The sequence below is a fragment of the Siphateles boraxobius genome, unplaced genomic scaffold (genome assembly GCF_051911475.1).
Source record: "Siphateles boraxobius isolate OS27281-9 unplaced genomic scaffold, OSU_SipBor_1 86, whole genome shotgun sequence".
Lineage (NCBI taxonomy): Eukaryota > Metazoa > Chordata > Actinopteri > Cypriniformes > Leuciscidae > Siphateles > Siphateles boraxobius.
In genome coordinates this window covers 7,685,001-7,700,587 of record NW_027509215.1, presented here as the reverse complement: position 1 = coordinate 7,700,587, position 15,587 = coordinate 7,685,001, and the positions used below count along the sequence as shown (strand labels likewise).

General features: G+C 36.4%; 1 protein-coding gene across 2 annotated transcripts in view; it reads right to left on the bottom strand.

Moving 5' to 3' along the window:
- The window catches only part of creb3l3b (cAMP responsive element binding protein 3-like 3b), a 33,731-nt gene extending 20,452 nt beyond the window's left edge, over positions 1-13,279 (bottom strand). For both annotated transcript variants that reach the window (XM_077222171.1, XM_077222172.1), the window contains exons 1-2: positions 13,146-13,279; positions 1,660-1,764 (exon numbers count right to left, since the gene is read on the bottom strand). In XM_077222171.1, coding sequence (XP_077078286.1) covers positions 1,660-1,764; positions 13,146-13,187 — 147 coding nt within the window. In that variant the 5' untranslated portion in view covers positions 13,188-13,279. The remainder of the gene's footprint in view (positions 1-1,659; positions 1,765-13,145) is intronic.
- Positions 13,280-15,587: the final 2,308 nt, after the last annotated feature.

The following is a 15,587-nucleotide window of genomic DNA, read 5'->3' as shown; positions in this document are numbered from 1 at the left end:
CGCGCCGCTTCAGTTTCACTTTCCAAATCCATCGTGCGAGTTTTTTGACTTTCAATGTGATAGCAATCCGTCTTGATATTCATCTTTATTACTTCTTCATGTTTTGGTGAGCGTGATTTGAACTCGAATAACATACCATAATCCAGCAACTTCTTTTCGGTCAAGTTTAATAACAAAATTAACTGGAAAATGTTACACGGTCAAAAAACTGTATCGCTCCAACATTGCTTCACAAGAAAAAACTAACCGTCATTTCCGGAAATGACATCATCGTTAATACAAAATATTATATTACACATATAAAATTATTTACTTCTAATTATTTATTGATTGCATAATGCACACAATTATTTCTTCCGCATCTATATAAAGAAAAGTGACTTATGGCTCTTACAATAACCATGATACACACACATTGCAGATGGGACATATAGTACAATCTCTCATGTAACATTTATTTTAACATGGACTTAAATTTCTCCTACAAAAAAAATAAAGCAGGTCTTCATAGCGATGCTATAAGAACCATTTTTAGTTGCCCAAAGAACCTCTCAGTGAACAGTTCATAAAGAACTTCTTTTTTGGGGGGAGTAAAAAGCATTTTAAAAAAAATCGAAATACCCTTTTCCCTCTATAAATTCTATGGATGTAATTCTTTCTTTATGGAACCATCAATGCCAATAAAAGACCTTTATTTTTTAAGTGCAAGAGAATAAAATAAAATAAAAATATATATATTTTTATACAAAATATATAACACAAAAAAAGAAAACAAATATTTCCCTTTATAATATAATATAATATAAAAATATATACATTTTTAATATATATTTTGATGCAAATATTGTCATCATAATTTCTGTACAACAAAAATTTGGTTATTTTACAATAGGTGCATTTTGTCATCTTGCTAAATAAACTTATTCTTAGTCATAAACAAATGTTTAAATTGTAAAAACGGAATGCTTCGATCACTTAATAAGTCCTTGTTTGTATTGAATTGTTCATTGCTCAACAGTAGCACGTTTTCTTCATGTCTCCAGCATGGCTTTGCACCCTTGCATAGTATGTACTAATGGTATCTTTAACAAATGAACCCAACCAGCTATGACATCCATCAATTTCCCTCATGTAGCAGCATATGTCAAGGGGAATTAAAGCATGCAGTGCTTTCCTAAATAGATACACAGCAAATCAGCATATTACAAAGATTTCTGAAGGATCATGTGACACTGAAGAGTAATGATGCTGAAAATTCAGCTTTGATCACAGGAATACACTACAGTTTAAAATGTATTTAAATAGAAGACCGGTATTTTAAATAATAATAATATTTCACAATATTAATGTTTACACTGTTTTTTGATCAAATAAATGCAGCCTCTGGGAGCACAAGAGACTCCTTTCAAAAATATATTTAAAAAAAATACTCAACAGTTCACTATAGGATTTTAGAATAATACACAACAGTTTCATATCAGATCCAAACACACACAGAAGTTGACAGACAAATCTGGGTCAGACATGGCATGTGCTGTCACTGTGTTTACAAGAAGAATTTCAGGGTGCCTCATTTATTAAAATAACTAACTCTCGGTAGGACGGTTGTCTTGTGATTGATCGGATAAACTCACAAATATCAAATGGCATTTCACTCACGCTTTGATCTGTGATTGACCACGCAGGGAGATCACCATTGCTCTCCATATGAGAGACCTTATGGGGCTCGAGGAGCAGGTCTAGGAGTTCAATCCCGGAATAACCCTGAGATGTAGAGGAAAGATGAAAAGATGGAGGAGACATGGGAGAAAAACAAATGTAAGTTAAGGTTCTTTCACAAAATAAAGTCACATGACCGACCCTTCCCCTCCCTCTTGCAGCGACATCTCTTCTCTGATGAAATGCAACCTGTCAATCACATGATATCCAGCAATAGCTTTTTATCTGGCCAAGCTGATCTGGTTTGCTGGTTTTAAAGAGATTTTGGGCAGATATCAGCTGGTCAGGTTTAGAGAAAAGCTGCTGACCATCTAAATCAGGTGAAATATCCTAAAAAAAAGCATCTAATAAATGTGGTTTGCTTGTTTTATGCCCCATTTACACGAAGGGAAGACGCAGATATTTCCCTGCGGTTTGTCCTCTCATTTACACGAAAACGATTATTTCTAAAAACTCTGCCCAAAGTGGAGATTTCTGATAACGCCGGTTACTTGTTGCTGTGTCAACTGGGAGAAACAGGGTTTTAGGTTCTCAAACGTCACATTATGCGCCAGAAAATGCTTAACGTCATGCGAGCGCCCAGTTTGTCATAGTTATGATGGCGCTCGACGGTGTATTTATGCAGGTTGATGTAAATGTAACTTTTTTGAAAACGATGTTGTGTGCACGATGTTTTTATTGAAAATGGAGGGGGTGAAATATTCGTTTTTCTAAATACTAATACTATGTGTAATACTATGTGTAAATGTGGCCTTAGCTGGCCATGCTAATCTGGTTTGCTGGTTTTGAAGGGGTTTTAGGCACTTATCGGCGAATCAGGCTAATCAACCATCTGAAATTGGTTTTAAGCATTTAATACACATATTTCACATAGTTCACAAAAGCAATGGCGTTCTGTCTTTTAGTGCATTCAAGTCATGTCCAAATGATCGTGTTTACAAATTGAATGTCACTACAAAGTCGTAGTTACGAGTAAGAAAAGGATTTTCTTTGAGCCCTGAGTTGAGGTTGCCTCCGTGAGAAAACATGCCAGACGCACAGGATCAGTGTCTGTATTAATGGTAAATTGCATATAGAAAATACCATATATTGTACTATAACAACAAAATATTTAGTGGTTCAATTTACAGCACCTTCATAAATTGAATAAAACATGAAAAAGCAAAAACACACCGAATTGTTTATTCTTCAAGCTCAGTTTTCACAGGTCATCTCAGTGTGGACGGAAAGGGAAAACGTAGCGTTAACGTCATAGCCTATCCGGATTAATGACACATCCATAGTCTTTAGCAAATCAGAGCACAGTTTGAGACACTTTTTGAGAAAGACACGTGAGATTACTGGGGTTGTCCTTGGAAGAAAAATATACGCTTTTTTGTCTGAGGATAGTAAGCATTCTTCTAGAAACCACCATGCAACATGGTGGTGACCACTCAGATTTTCTTCAGAAAGTCTCTTCATTACTTTTGCATGTCTGCGTCCTGAATATAAAACTTCCCTCTACAATTTATTGAAGAGTGAGGCAGGAACCATGTCCGTTGGGCAGTATTAATTATTCATTTGAAAGTCTTCAGTGTCATTGTTAGTGCTGTAGCACAGAGAACATCTGTAGTTAGTGTAAAGAAGATGACATTTGAAGCACAGCTGGCTATTTGTGACACAGCTGATAGAAACATCTCTCTTCAAGCCTGGTTACAGCACAAAGCAACAGGAGAGCATCAAATGTGCCAGGAAAAGATGAGAATCCATGCGACCAGGCCATGCACCTGATATAATGAGCACGAGGACACAAAAACTTGTGACCTAGTTCGTGCTTTACATCTGACATGTTGAAGTCTGCTAACTCAGAAAGGAGAGAAATACAAAAGAATAATAATATCATGCTCTCAACAACCAATAGTTAAGATTCCCTCTGCCAGAGAACACAAACTCGATAGTCGATACCTGATTCAGAATCCCACACACACTGGATCGAGACAGAAAAGATTGTCTTTGAGTCACTGTTTTATTGGTTTTCTGTTTAAGATTGTTTAGTTGATTAGCTATCTGTGCAGAATTAAATTAGGTTGTTAGACTGCAAAAAAATATTTTCTTCCTGTGTATTTTTGTCTTGTTTTCCCGTCCAAATCTCGAAACAAATAAATTTACTTGAGAATGAAAATTACTTAAGATATTAAGTCTTGTTACTTAAAAATGTATGTAAATTAAAGTTTATGCATAAAACAAGAAAAACTTAATTTAAAGAGAAAACTTTTAAACTTTTTAAGCGTAATTGTGATACATTTTTCAGAAAACATTTTGATCCTCAAGAAATTATCTCTTGATTTCAGAATGTTTCGATGTTTGTAAAATAAGACAAATACTGATGTAGCTTTGCTAAGGAGATTTCTAGCGACAGTTTCTCTCACCAAACTCCTAATACTCTTTCTATCTTGGTGGACCAAACTCCTCAATGAGATTATAAAGGCCTTCGGGAAGGACAATCATTAAAGCTCCAGGAGGTAACTTTTGTAAACAAATATTTGTTAAAACTGTCATTATGTCCTGACAGTAGAATATGAGACAGATAATCTGTGAAAAAATCAAGCTCCTCTGGTTCCTCCCTGTGGTCCTATTTCCATTTGCAGAAATACACCGCTCCCGGTCAGAAACAACCAATCATAGCCAGGAGGAATGTCTTAGCAGTGTCAATCACGCTCGTGTACGTGCTGATCACCCCTCTCTTGCAGCGCGAGCGCGTACCGTCGTACGTGACCCTCCTGTTCAAACTCGTTCATCCAAATGAACAAATCTTTTTTCGAGTCATTTCGTTCATTCAACGAACGAAATGACTCGAAAAAAGATTTGTTCATTTTGATGAACGTGTTCGAACAGGAACACGAACGTGCATCACAGAACAGAGCAAGGCGAGCATTTGTGCTTATAAAACGTAAAGTTTTTTAATTATTTTTGAAATGACCGATCATTTCGCTAGACATGGGGGTAAGTAAATTATCAGCAAAAGTTTATTTAAAAGTGAACTAATCCTTTAACGTTATCTTACTAGCTATTTATAACTTATAGAAAGAGTGCAACGTTATAAAGTTACATGTATTGCAAAATACATAATGATTTGAGGACCAAGTTTGTAGTCAAAGTATGGGCAGGCCATAGTCAATGTAAAGCATATTGTTGATGTTTCGTCCCTATTAGTGAATGTTCCATAACTGTTTATAATCCGCCGTCATCGGTGGTCCTGCTTACTAGCCTGCGCGTTCACGGCAGGCTCCGCTGTGGGGGAGGAGCTGTGGAGGGAGGAGCTGTGGAGGGAGGAGCTGTGGAGGGAGGAGCTGTGGAGGGAGGAGCTGTGGAGGGAGGAGCTGTGGAGGGAGGAGCTGTGGGGGAGGAGCTGTGGAGGGAGGAGCTGTGGGGGAGGAGCTGTGGAGGGAGGAGCTGTGGGGGAGGAGCTGTGGAGGGAGGAGCTGTGGAGGGAGGAGCTGTGGAGGGAGGAGCTGTGGAGGGAGGCGCTGTGGAGGGAGGAGCTGTGGGGGAGGAGCTGTGGAGGGAGGAGCTGTGGAGGGAGGAGCTGTGGGGGAGGAGCTGTGGAGGGAGGAGCTGTGGAGGGAGGAGCTGTGGGGGAGGAGCTGTGGAGGGAGGAGCTGTGGAGGGAGGAGCTGTGGAGGGAGGAGCTGTGGAGGGAGGAGCTGTGGGGGAGGAGCTGTGGAGGGAGGAGCTGTGGGGGAGGAGCTGTGGGGGAGGAGCTGTGGAGGGAGGAGCTGTGGGGGAGGAGCTGTGGAGGGAGGAGCTGTGGAGGGAGGAGCTGTGGGGGATGAGCTGTGGAGGGAGGAGCTGTGGAGGGAGGAGCTGTGGAGGAGGAGCTGTGGAGGGAGGAGCTGTGGAGGGAGGAGCTGTGGGGGAGGAGCTTTGGAGCAGCAGAGAGCAAGGGGGTTGGACTTGTCAGTTGTGCTTGTTCAAATTTTCAGGCTAAGTCAACATTTTCTCAAAACTCCCTACTGCAGCTTTAATAAGATCTATTCATTTGATCTCAATTGCTTTTTGCAGACAGCAATTAGATTTGTTGGAGATAAAATCGAGACCTTTGCTTACAATAAATCTCCTGCCGCTCAGATTTATCTTCTGAAAAACATGTAGCAGTAATATTTATCTCAACAATGAGATTCCAATAGCAATTGTTTCAGTGTGCATGATGATATCAAAAACTACAGTCAACACGTTCAATATGAAATCAAATGTTGCCAAGACCAAACAGTTTGAGCAATATGTATAATATTTGTCTCTCTTCAGTATTTCAAATTTTTTTTTTCAGACAGCAATACAAATGAATGGAGATCAAATAAGGGGCTAGATTTACTTACAGCTTGCCAAATTTACTATCTAAAGCTGATAGTTTACTAAAACTTAAATTTACTAAATACACAGTGAAAAATTAGCTCCAAAAAGGCATGGACATGGTTATTTTTTGCTTTACTAAGGTTTTCTCTCGTCAATTAACTGGTATTTGTGTCATTATTTACCACCAAAAATAAAATCATGTCTTAAACAAGACGCTCATTTGTGCTGCTCTTGTTAGATTGCGTTGGTCATTAAATGATCCGGCTGCATCTGTGTTCTTTAATTTGCTTGTCGTCAGTAAATCATACGCTGAACTTTCCATTCCCACCGGCGCTTTTATGGAATTGCGCTCTCACGATAATCTGCCCTGTTTACTAAATCTAGCCCAAAGACTTTAGTCTCTGATTTTTCTCCTATAGAAAACATATCTAGAGTTTCAGTAGAGATTTCAACACTGCCTTTATGCCACTTTATTAAAAAACCAAAGTTGATACTTGAAACATAAATTAGAAATTTCCTGAGCTATAAAAGACAATGGTGGACAAATGTCACTAATCAAGTACTTGAGTAAAAGTACCCTATTAAAATATTACTATTGAAGTTATATTTAAAAGTACAAAAGTACTTGCTTTTTAAATGTGCTTATTAAGTATTAAAAGTACCGAAAGAGTACTGATCAATGAACCAAATAGCTATTTATTCTAGCCAGCACTATTCAGACTATCCAGCACTAATAAGAAAGATTGGTCCATATTTGCAGTGTTATTTGTGAACCAATTCAACAGGTTCATTGGAAAGAATGAATTGGACATCGCTATTTTTTAACTGTTAATGCGTCAATGTCGCAGTCTGAACACGTTTGAACACGTTTCCGCCCACTTTTGATTGACAGGATATAATCGGCCCTGATCATCGGCTGTTTTTAAACATGTTTTTGACATGGGATTGACATGTTTTTATGGAATGTAGTGAAGTAAACGTAAGTTTCCCAAAATAAAAACACTCTGATAAAATAAAGATACTTAAAAAATTTACCAAAGTAGAAATTCTTTACTGATAAAAGAGCAATTAAACTTTCCGTTGTCCTTGCATGGACGCCTGTGGCTTATTGATGTACTTCCAAAAGGAACAGTTTCATTTGGTATGAAAAAGCCATACTGAAAACTATGATATAGCTCGTGCTTAGAATGAGAAGGTGGCAGTGGGTATCTAATACCAAAACAGATCAATTTCTCCAACGAATACCAAACCCTTGGGATCTTTAAACCTCAGCTTAGTGTTCATCGCTGATGGGCATGTTCTCTTAACCTTCAGTTTATTTGTTTCATTGACAGGATTCTTCAGCAGCCTGCGAGTCTGCGACCTACATCGCTCCTGGTCATGTGGTTTAGCAGTGAAGATAAGCTTATCTCATCTGAGCAAAGTTTTGTATGGCTTGTGCTTATAGCATAGAAGAGGCACACAAAACCACGGCATACTCAAATCAACCTCTAAAGAGCAGTTTCATATAGCTTGCGCGGTTTCAAGGATGTTTGTGAAGAGATACTCAAAGCCATGATTGGTTTATTTGCATTTTGTCATCAAACAAAGGAAAGCTAAACATGCAAAAGAGCTAACTTTAACTTCCAGTTTCATTTTGGAGGTTTTATATAAACTGATTGCTGTAATAGCTTAAGATTCTAGATGGCAAAGTAACACTGACAGAACAAACATCTCTCATGGATGAGTGCGTGTGAGTAATTATGACATTTTAGTCTAATTGAGTAGATCTGTTGAACTTTCTCTCTATGGCAAGCCGTTTTAACATTTAATCATTTAAACCTACTAGTCTCTATTTTCATGCTACTAGTACCTATTTTTTAGATACTAGTATCTATTACAAATGCAGGGGCGGCTGGCAAATAGAGGGCGCTAGGTGTGTTTGAGATATTAAATGCACCCAGTATATGTGAAAAATATGATAGAAATTCAAAATGTCTGTTTTTTCTACACGTCCCCACCTTTGCATGTGATCAGCTCTGGGGCGCTGGAGAAATCGCTCCCGAAAGGCGGGTCTCTGGAGCAGTTTAGCCAATTGCTGATTTAAGATATAAATGTTTGACATAATCTGTAGCCAATCAGCGAGATCCAATCAGGTCAGCTATGGGCGATTCTTTTAGCGTCCCAAACTGCACGCGCATCTCTATCAGACAGCAACACTATCGGAGCTGTACACTAGAAAGGCCTGGCTAGCTGGATGCGGTCATGCTAATGCCTTGTTTTGGTGATTACTTTTTAAAACAACAGTGAACGATCCAGCATGGACAGTTACCGGAGTGAGGAGGACAGCACCTGTCTGAGAAAGGAAACAGTTTGAGTTAAATTTCAAATGCAAATGGAAAATTTGTGCAATTTTTTTGTTTTTGTGTAAGAATGCCTCAGCCTGTAATATGGCATTAATTACTGACTTTATCACAAAGCACTGATATCATGCAGTTTGTGTTAAAATGTGTTTGGGTTGTTATTAATAATAATAATAATCATTATTTGTATTTATATTGTGTCTTTCCAACACCCAAGGTCGCTTTAAAAACTGTTGTACGTAACGTTACGTGCGTGAGGTGACAGAAGGGGGTACGGGAACAAAATGCTGAATTTTGCTGTTCATTTAAGTCGACCTCACCTTAAAATAAGATTTAAACTGAGCATGTTTTTCTATCAGGTAAAATTCTGTAAATACATCACATCCTCATGCAGATTGCTGTTTTGGCAAATCACACTATACTACCGTTCTAGACAATGTACCTTTGTAAAATAAGACATTAGGACTTACTAGCATGCAGAACAAATGTAGACACAGGCTGTGCATGGAGATCGATATAAGATTCAAATTCTCTTCGATACAGACACATTTCCTGTGTGAGTTCCCGTGTTTAATGTTGATCACATTATATGAAGGTCCACACGATTGCAAATGTGACATTGATTTTATACAACAGTTCAACAAACGAAATATTAATAAGTGATGTTCATTTAGGCTACAACACAGTTGTTTACAACAAAATAACAGCTCCAACGAAAGCCACAGCAGAACTGCAGCACACAGCAGTGTTTGTGAACAAATCTGCGGCTTTGAACGAATCATTAGAGTCAATAATTCAATTGTTAATTCATAAATACATCCACTTGCTTCGTTACTGAATGAATGACTCGATGACTCACCACCTATTTGCAGTTTTAATTTAACATTTAAAAGCATCACTTTGTTTTTACCATCATTGCGCATTTCTCTATTGATTTTTTTACTTATTTAAATCGATTTAAGGGGGCAAATATTGTATAATGTGTGACTGAAGAATGGTGGTACGAAGTAAGATGTTAAAAGCCTCATGGGGTACAACTCTAAAAAGATTGAGAACCACTGGGACTGGGTTAAGGAATAGAACAATCAACATCAAAGCACAATACACTTACCAAGGACAGAAAGTAGGCCTAATATACAGAGGTCACTTACAAAGTTAGGTTAAAGATACAAACAAAGAGGGATTCAAACAAATAGCATATCAATAACAATGTTTAATTTACAGACTGTGAGCTGAAGAGTAATGTACAGAATCAGATCAAATATGTGTTTTTGAAGGAGAGAAGGGTGGATGTTTGACGGATGTCTTGAGGAAGAGCAGTCCACAACCTCGAAGCCACTACATTAAAAGACTCCCATGTTACCAGACTATTGAAACCGACAGAATATGACACAGCCCCACCTCAGATATTTTTTACCAGCCGCCACTGTCCAAATGTTACTAGTAAGATTTTTTATTTTACTAGTAAGATTTTTAATTAAACTCTACAGTGGCCGTTCTGACTAGTCATAACATAAGACTAGGAAAAAAGCAGTTGTGACTAGTAAGATAAGAATAGTTACTAGTAACAATTACAAAAGATACTAGTGTCTAATAAATAGGTACTAGTATATATTGAATAAGTACTAGTAGCTAATTAATAAGTACTAGTAGCTAATTAATAAGTACTAGTATCTAATTAATAGGTACTAGTATCTAATGAATAAGTACTAGTATCTATTGGATAAGTACTAGTATCTAATTAATAAGTACTAGTAGCTAATTAATAAGTACTAGTATCTAATTAATAGGTACTAGTATCTAATGAATAAGTACTAGTATCTAATGAATAAGTACTAGAATCTATTTAATAGGTACTAGTATCTAATGACTTAATACTAGTATTTATTGAATGAATACTAGTATCTAGTAATAGGTACTAGTATCTAAAAAATAAGTACTAGTACCTAATGAATACTACTATCTAATATATATGTACTAGTCACAATTGACCTATGGCTAAGCCACGCCCCCAAACACGATGAGCCAATCACAGTGCGCATAGCTCCCAATTCACTCGGACATTCTCTGCTTCCACGTCCATTGAAATGCATTGCAGTTAATCAGTTTTCATTCGTTTTTATATGTTTTTTCTTGTCATTTTAAGTTTAAAATGTTCAAATGGTGTGGATGGAGCACATGCGACTCCGACACTAGGTATCCCGAGAGACTGGGCGACGATGTCTATTTTTTACCCTTTCCAAATTAAGCCACATCTCACATCTCGAGATAAGTGTCTGCTCTGGATTAAGTTATGCGGTAGACCACAACACCAACTAAACGTGGATAAATTAAACAAGGATGTCTACATCTGTTCTAAGATAACGTTAAAGGGTTAGTTCACCCAAAAATGAAAATTATGTCATTAATGACTCACCCTCATGTCGTTCCAAGCCCGTAAGACCTCCGTTCATCTTCGGAATACAGTTTAAGATATTTTAGATTCAGTCCGAGAGCTTTTTGTCCCTCCATTGAAAATCTATGCGGTATACTGTCCTTGTCCAGAAAGGCAATAAAGACATCATCAAAGTAGTCCATGTGACCTCGGTGGGTTAGTTAGAATTTTTCGAAGCATGGAAAATACATTTTGTTCCAAAAATAACAAAAACGACGACTTTATTCAGCATTGTATTCTCTTCCGGTTCTGTTGAGGCATGAGGGTGAGTCATTAATGACATAATTTTCATTTTTGGGTGAACTAACCCTTTAAGTCAACGACGTATTTGAATGTTATTTTTAACATCTCTAACGTAACGTTAGCCTAACATTAGAAAACGTTAACGTTAGCTTCTAGCTGCGTTGTACATCATGTCACTTAGCTTCATTAACGTATCTGTAAATAACCGAGATAACAAATGTTAGCAGTGTTGTGCTGAATGATTCATGTAAATACTGTAGCACCAAACTAACGGAGAGGTACTCTTGGTAAAGATGGTAAAAAGGCTTGTCCTGGAAACATATGCAACTTAGACCTGTACATATTTAATTTGATCATGAACCATTAATTACATATTAAAGCACAACATTTTAGACAACTTTCTACCAAATCAACTGGGGAACTTTGTGTGTTTTTTTTTAGCAAAACATGTAGCCTTTTCACTCCTCTTCAACATAACTAAATATAGCACCTGTCACCGAATGTTGACTGTTTGTCCGAGTGAGTGGAGGGGGCGTGGCTTAGCCATAGGTCAATTGGAATACATACTAGAACTGAATAGTTGATATCTGAATGACAGATCCCCATAGAGGTCAATGGCAAAAAATTTAATTTGTTACTAGTAACAAAAGAATAGTTTGTCACTATTGAAATAAGAACTAGTATCTAATGAATAAGTAGTATATATTTAAAAGGTACTAGTAACTAATGAATAAGTACTAGTATCTAATAATAAGTACTAGTAACTAATGAATAAGTACTATCTAATGAATAAGTACTAGTACCAATTTAATAGGCACTAGTAACTAATGAATAAGCACTAGTATCTAATAATTAAAAGTGCTAGTAACTAATGAATAAGTACCATCTTTAAAAAGGCACTAGTACCTAAAGAATAAGTTGCTAATGAATAAATAGTACTTAATGGAATAGATACTAGTATCTAAAAAAATAAGTACTAGTAGCATGAAAATAGAGACTAATAGGTTTAAATGATTAAATGTTAAAACGGCTTGCCATATTCTCTGGCTCATCTTGTTGTTGACGGAAAAACTCTGAGGAGCCTTGGGTTTTATTCTTGTTTATGCGCACGCCGATGAGTTACTAGACTAATTAGGAAAAGATAATTATCCTCAGGGTTTGTATTATTGTCATTTCCACAATCTTTCAAGCACAGCAAATACACTGGTTCAATAAAACTTCAAAATAGGATGCTAACAAATCTCACACATATCTTAACTAGAGTTTCAGATCTCAATAATATCTAAGATTTGCCAAGATCTGCCAGAGAACTCAAACATTTTTTAATCAAATTCTTCCAAGATAATATTTTTTTCTCTGGGTTATTCATTAAGCTAAACCACATTCTTTGGGTTATTCTCCAAAAGCAGTGCCATAGCTGGGTTTAGTGTGTAATGGAAAAAAAAAATGGAAAAGAGAACAAAGATTTGAAATGTTTTTCATTGGATCATCAAACATTTTGCATGTCCCCATTCATATAGCCTAAATCATATATCCTACTATATACTATGTATACAGTACCGGTCTACCGGTCAAAAGTTTGGAATCATTTTTTAATGTGAGCAATGTTTTTAAAAGAAGTCTCTTTTAAAAAGCATTTTAGAATGATTTCTGAAGGATCATGTGCCACTGAAGACTGGAATAATGATGCTGATAAATCAGCTTTGATCACAGGAATAAATACATTTTTTACTGTATTTTTTACAGAATAAGAGCATAAGGTGAGAAAAAGACTTCTTTCAAAAATAAGAAATTATTCCAAACTTTTGATATATATATATATCAGAGTCTTTAAACTGACCTATACTTTTGGTATATACTTATTTATTTTTCAAAATATATGAATTTTAGGTATACAACATTTTTGAGGACGCACCTAGTTATGGTGAGCCAGGAGTGTCTATGGCGTTTACAGCTCTGGTGGTGGGCCAGTTCGGCATTAAACTTTTCAAAAAAAAAAAATTTTTAAATCAAGCCTAAAAATGGCACTGCTACCTGATAATCACACTAAAAGTAATGGGAATGCAATACTTCACCTTGTCTGAGAGAAGTGCCATGTTCCAAGCACTAGAATCCATGTACAAGAACACAGATGATTTAAATCCAGAGAGAAAAATACAGTGTGTCAGTGTGTTGCTGTTCTCTGCACAGTTGTGTTCCTGAATGTGTTCTCTGTTCTAGGACAAAGTTGAAACTCCAGATAAAGAGCCTATGATTCAATTGGATTGTTAATGTTTAGGGCTTTGACTGACAGAATCTGCAGTCTGTTTATCAGCGATGATCTCATCAAATTAAATAAACACGATAACAGGAGAGGATAACATCATTGTCTAAATTAAATGTAAATTAAGTGGAAACATCCACTCTTAGATAAAAGATTCAGTGGGTTTATATAGAACTAAGGTTCTTGACTCCATTTTAAAAAACGCTTTATGCAAAAAGGTTCTATGAGGAAAAATATCTTAAATTATTGCATAATATCATATTTAACGGGTTATTTCCTTCTTTTTTTTACTTTTGTTGAAGTATGATGAACTGTTTTATTCATAACTTTTAAATAAATATATTAATAAACAAAGAAGATATTAATTACTTAATTAATTAATTAAAACAAAATTTATTACAACTAAACTAAATCCCATTATGGGAATGTTGGTAATCAAACAGTTGACCGTAACCATTGACTTCCATAGAAGGAAAAAAAATACTATGTAAGTCAATGGCTATCTACTGTTTGATTCGCAACATTTTTTCAAAATATCTTATTTTGTGTTCAATAGAAGAAAGAAACTCATACAGGTTTGGAAACAACATAAGGGTTAGTAAATGATGACAGAATTTTAAATTTTTGGGCAAACTTTCCCTTTAATGTTCCATATATATCCTTTTCTTGTGTGTGGAATTTTTTTTTCTTTTTATTGAGGTTTCTCTTTCACATCCCAAGAGACATAAGTTATGTTTTGAGTGTCAACTTTGTCTCATATGTTTTTCTGTAAAAGATATAGATAAAAATAGATCCACATGGGTTAATAGTTGACTTCCAGGGAGAGCAAAGAGCTATAAAACGAATGTGGATCGATTCTTTGAGAAGTATTGAGTTCTTATTGAGATCTTTCACTTTTGAATATGGCTTTTTGTATCTTGACAAATCTTAACATAGTCTGAGACATTGTTGAGATCTTTGACATTAAGTTTGTTTCACTAAAGTTTGCTGCTTTTGGTATTTTTAGATTATTTTATGGTAAACTAGAAAGCAATGATAAGCATTTCATACATTCAACATCCAAAAAACATTCTATTCGCTCTGGCATATCAGCTTCTGGGCCAAATCCTGAATGATGGCGATCACTTTTTTCCTAATTAGTGTCCGGTTCATCACAATTTGCGGACTTCTGCTCGTCCACTCTCCTTTTGAGGATAGACCACAGGTTCTATGGGATCAAGATCCGGGAAGTCGCCTGGCCGTGGATCCAAAATTTCAGTGTAATGATCTCTAAGCCACTTCATTATCACTCTTACCTTGTGACATGGTGCTCCATCATGCTGGAAAATGCACAGATCATCACCAATTCCTCCTGGTTCGTTGGGAGAAGTTGTGCTTGCATTCATGGCGGTGTGTTTGGCTGCACAATTTTGTAGTCGACTCCGGAGGAGGAGACGTTCTGGTGCTGTCTGGACATTCTGCGATGTCCTGAAAACTGCATTACTGCCGTTGAACCTCTCCTTGAAGTTCTTGAAGATCCAGTAAATGGTTCTTTCAGGTGCAATATTTCCGTGCATGCGAGGCCATCGGCCTGCTCTTATAATCCAGTCAGAATGATAGAGTGATCTTACCTGAATACGCGTTCACATGATATGATTAGTTAGATTAGATGATGTTACTCTGTAAAAAAAAAAAAAGTTGCTGCCTTAAATTTTTTATTACAATAAAATTGGATGTTTAAGTCATTTCAACTTAAATTACATTAAACTGACTTAAAAAATTAGTTTAATCTTATGTAAAAAAAGTTGAAAATTGCTTCATTTATTTTGATGAATTAAAGTAAAAAAAAAAAAACGTGTTTTGATCATATCATTTTGCTGGACAAAAACTGTGACATGTTTGTTTTTTTGCGATAAAGTTAATTTTTAATTTGCCCAATGATGCTTTTTGCAATTGTTTAAAATGCATCTGATCAGTCTGTACAATAAACTAGAGGAATCTCTGCAAAAAGATGTCACTGCCAACCACGGCTGTAGAGGAGATGTGAGAGACTTTTGGGATAAAACCTCTATTTGATCTCTTTGCATTTTCAATGCATTGTATTAGAAGTGATCTCTCTTTTTTTATTCCATGAGGTAAAATGTATATAGCATACTGAAATCTGCAATAGACATGCTGCATGTGCAGAGACCTGTGCATTCAGTCTCTGTGACTCTTAACCTGCACACAGATAAACCGATACCTTAAACTAAATAAGTCTGAACTGCATGCCATC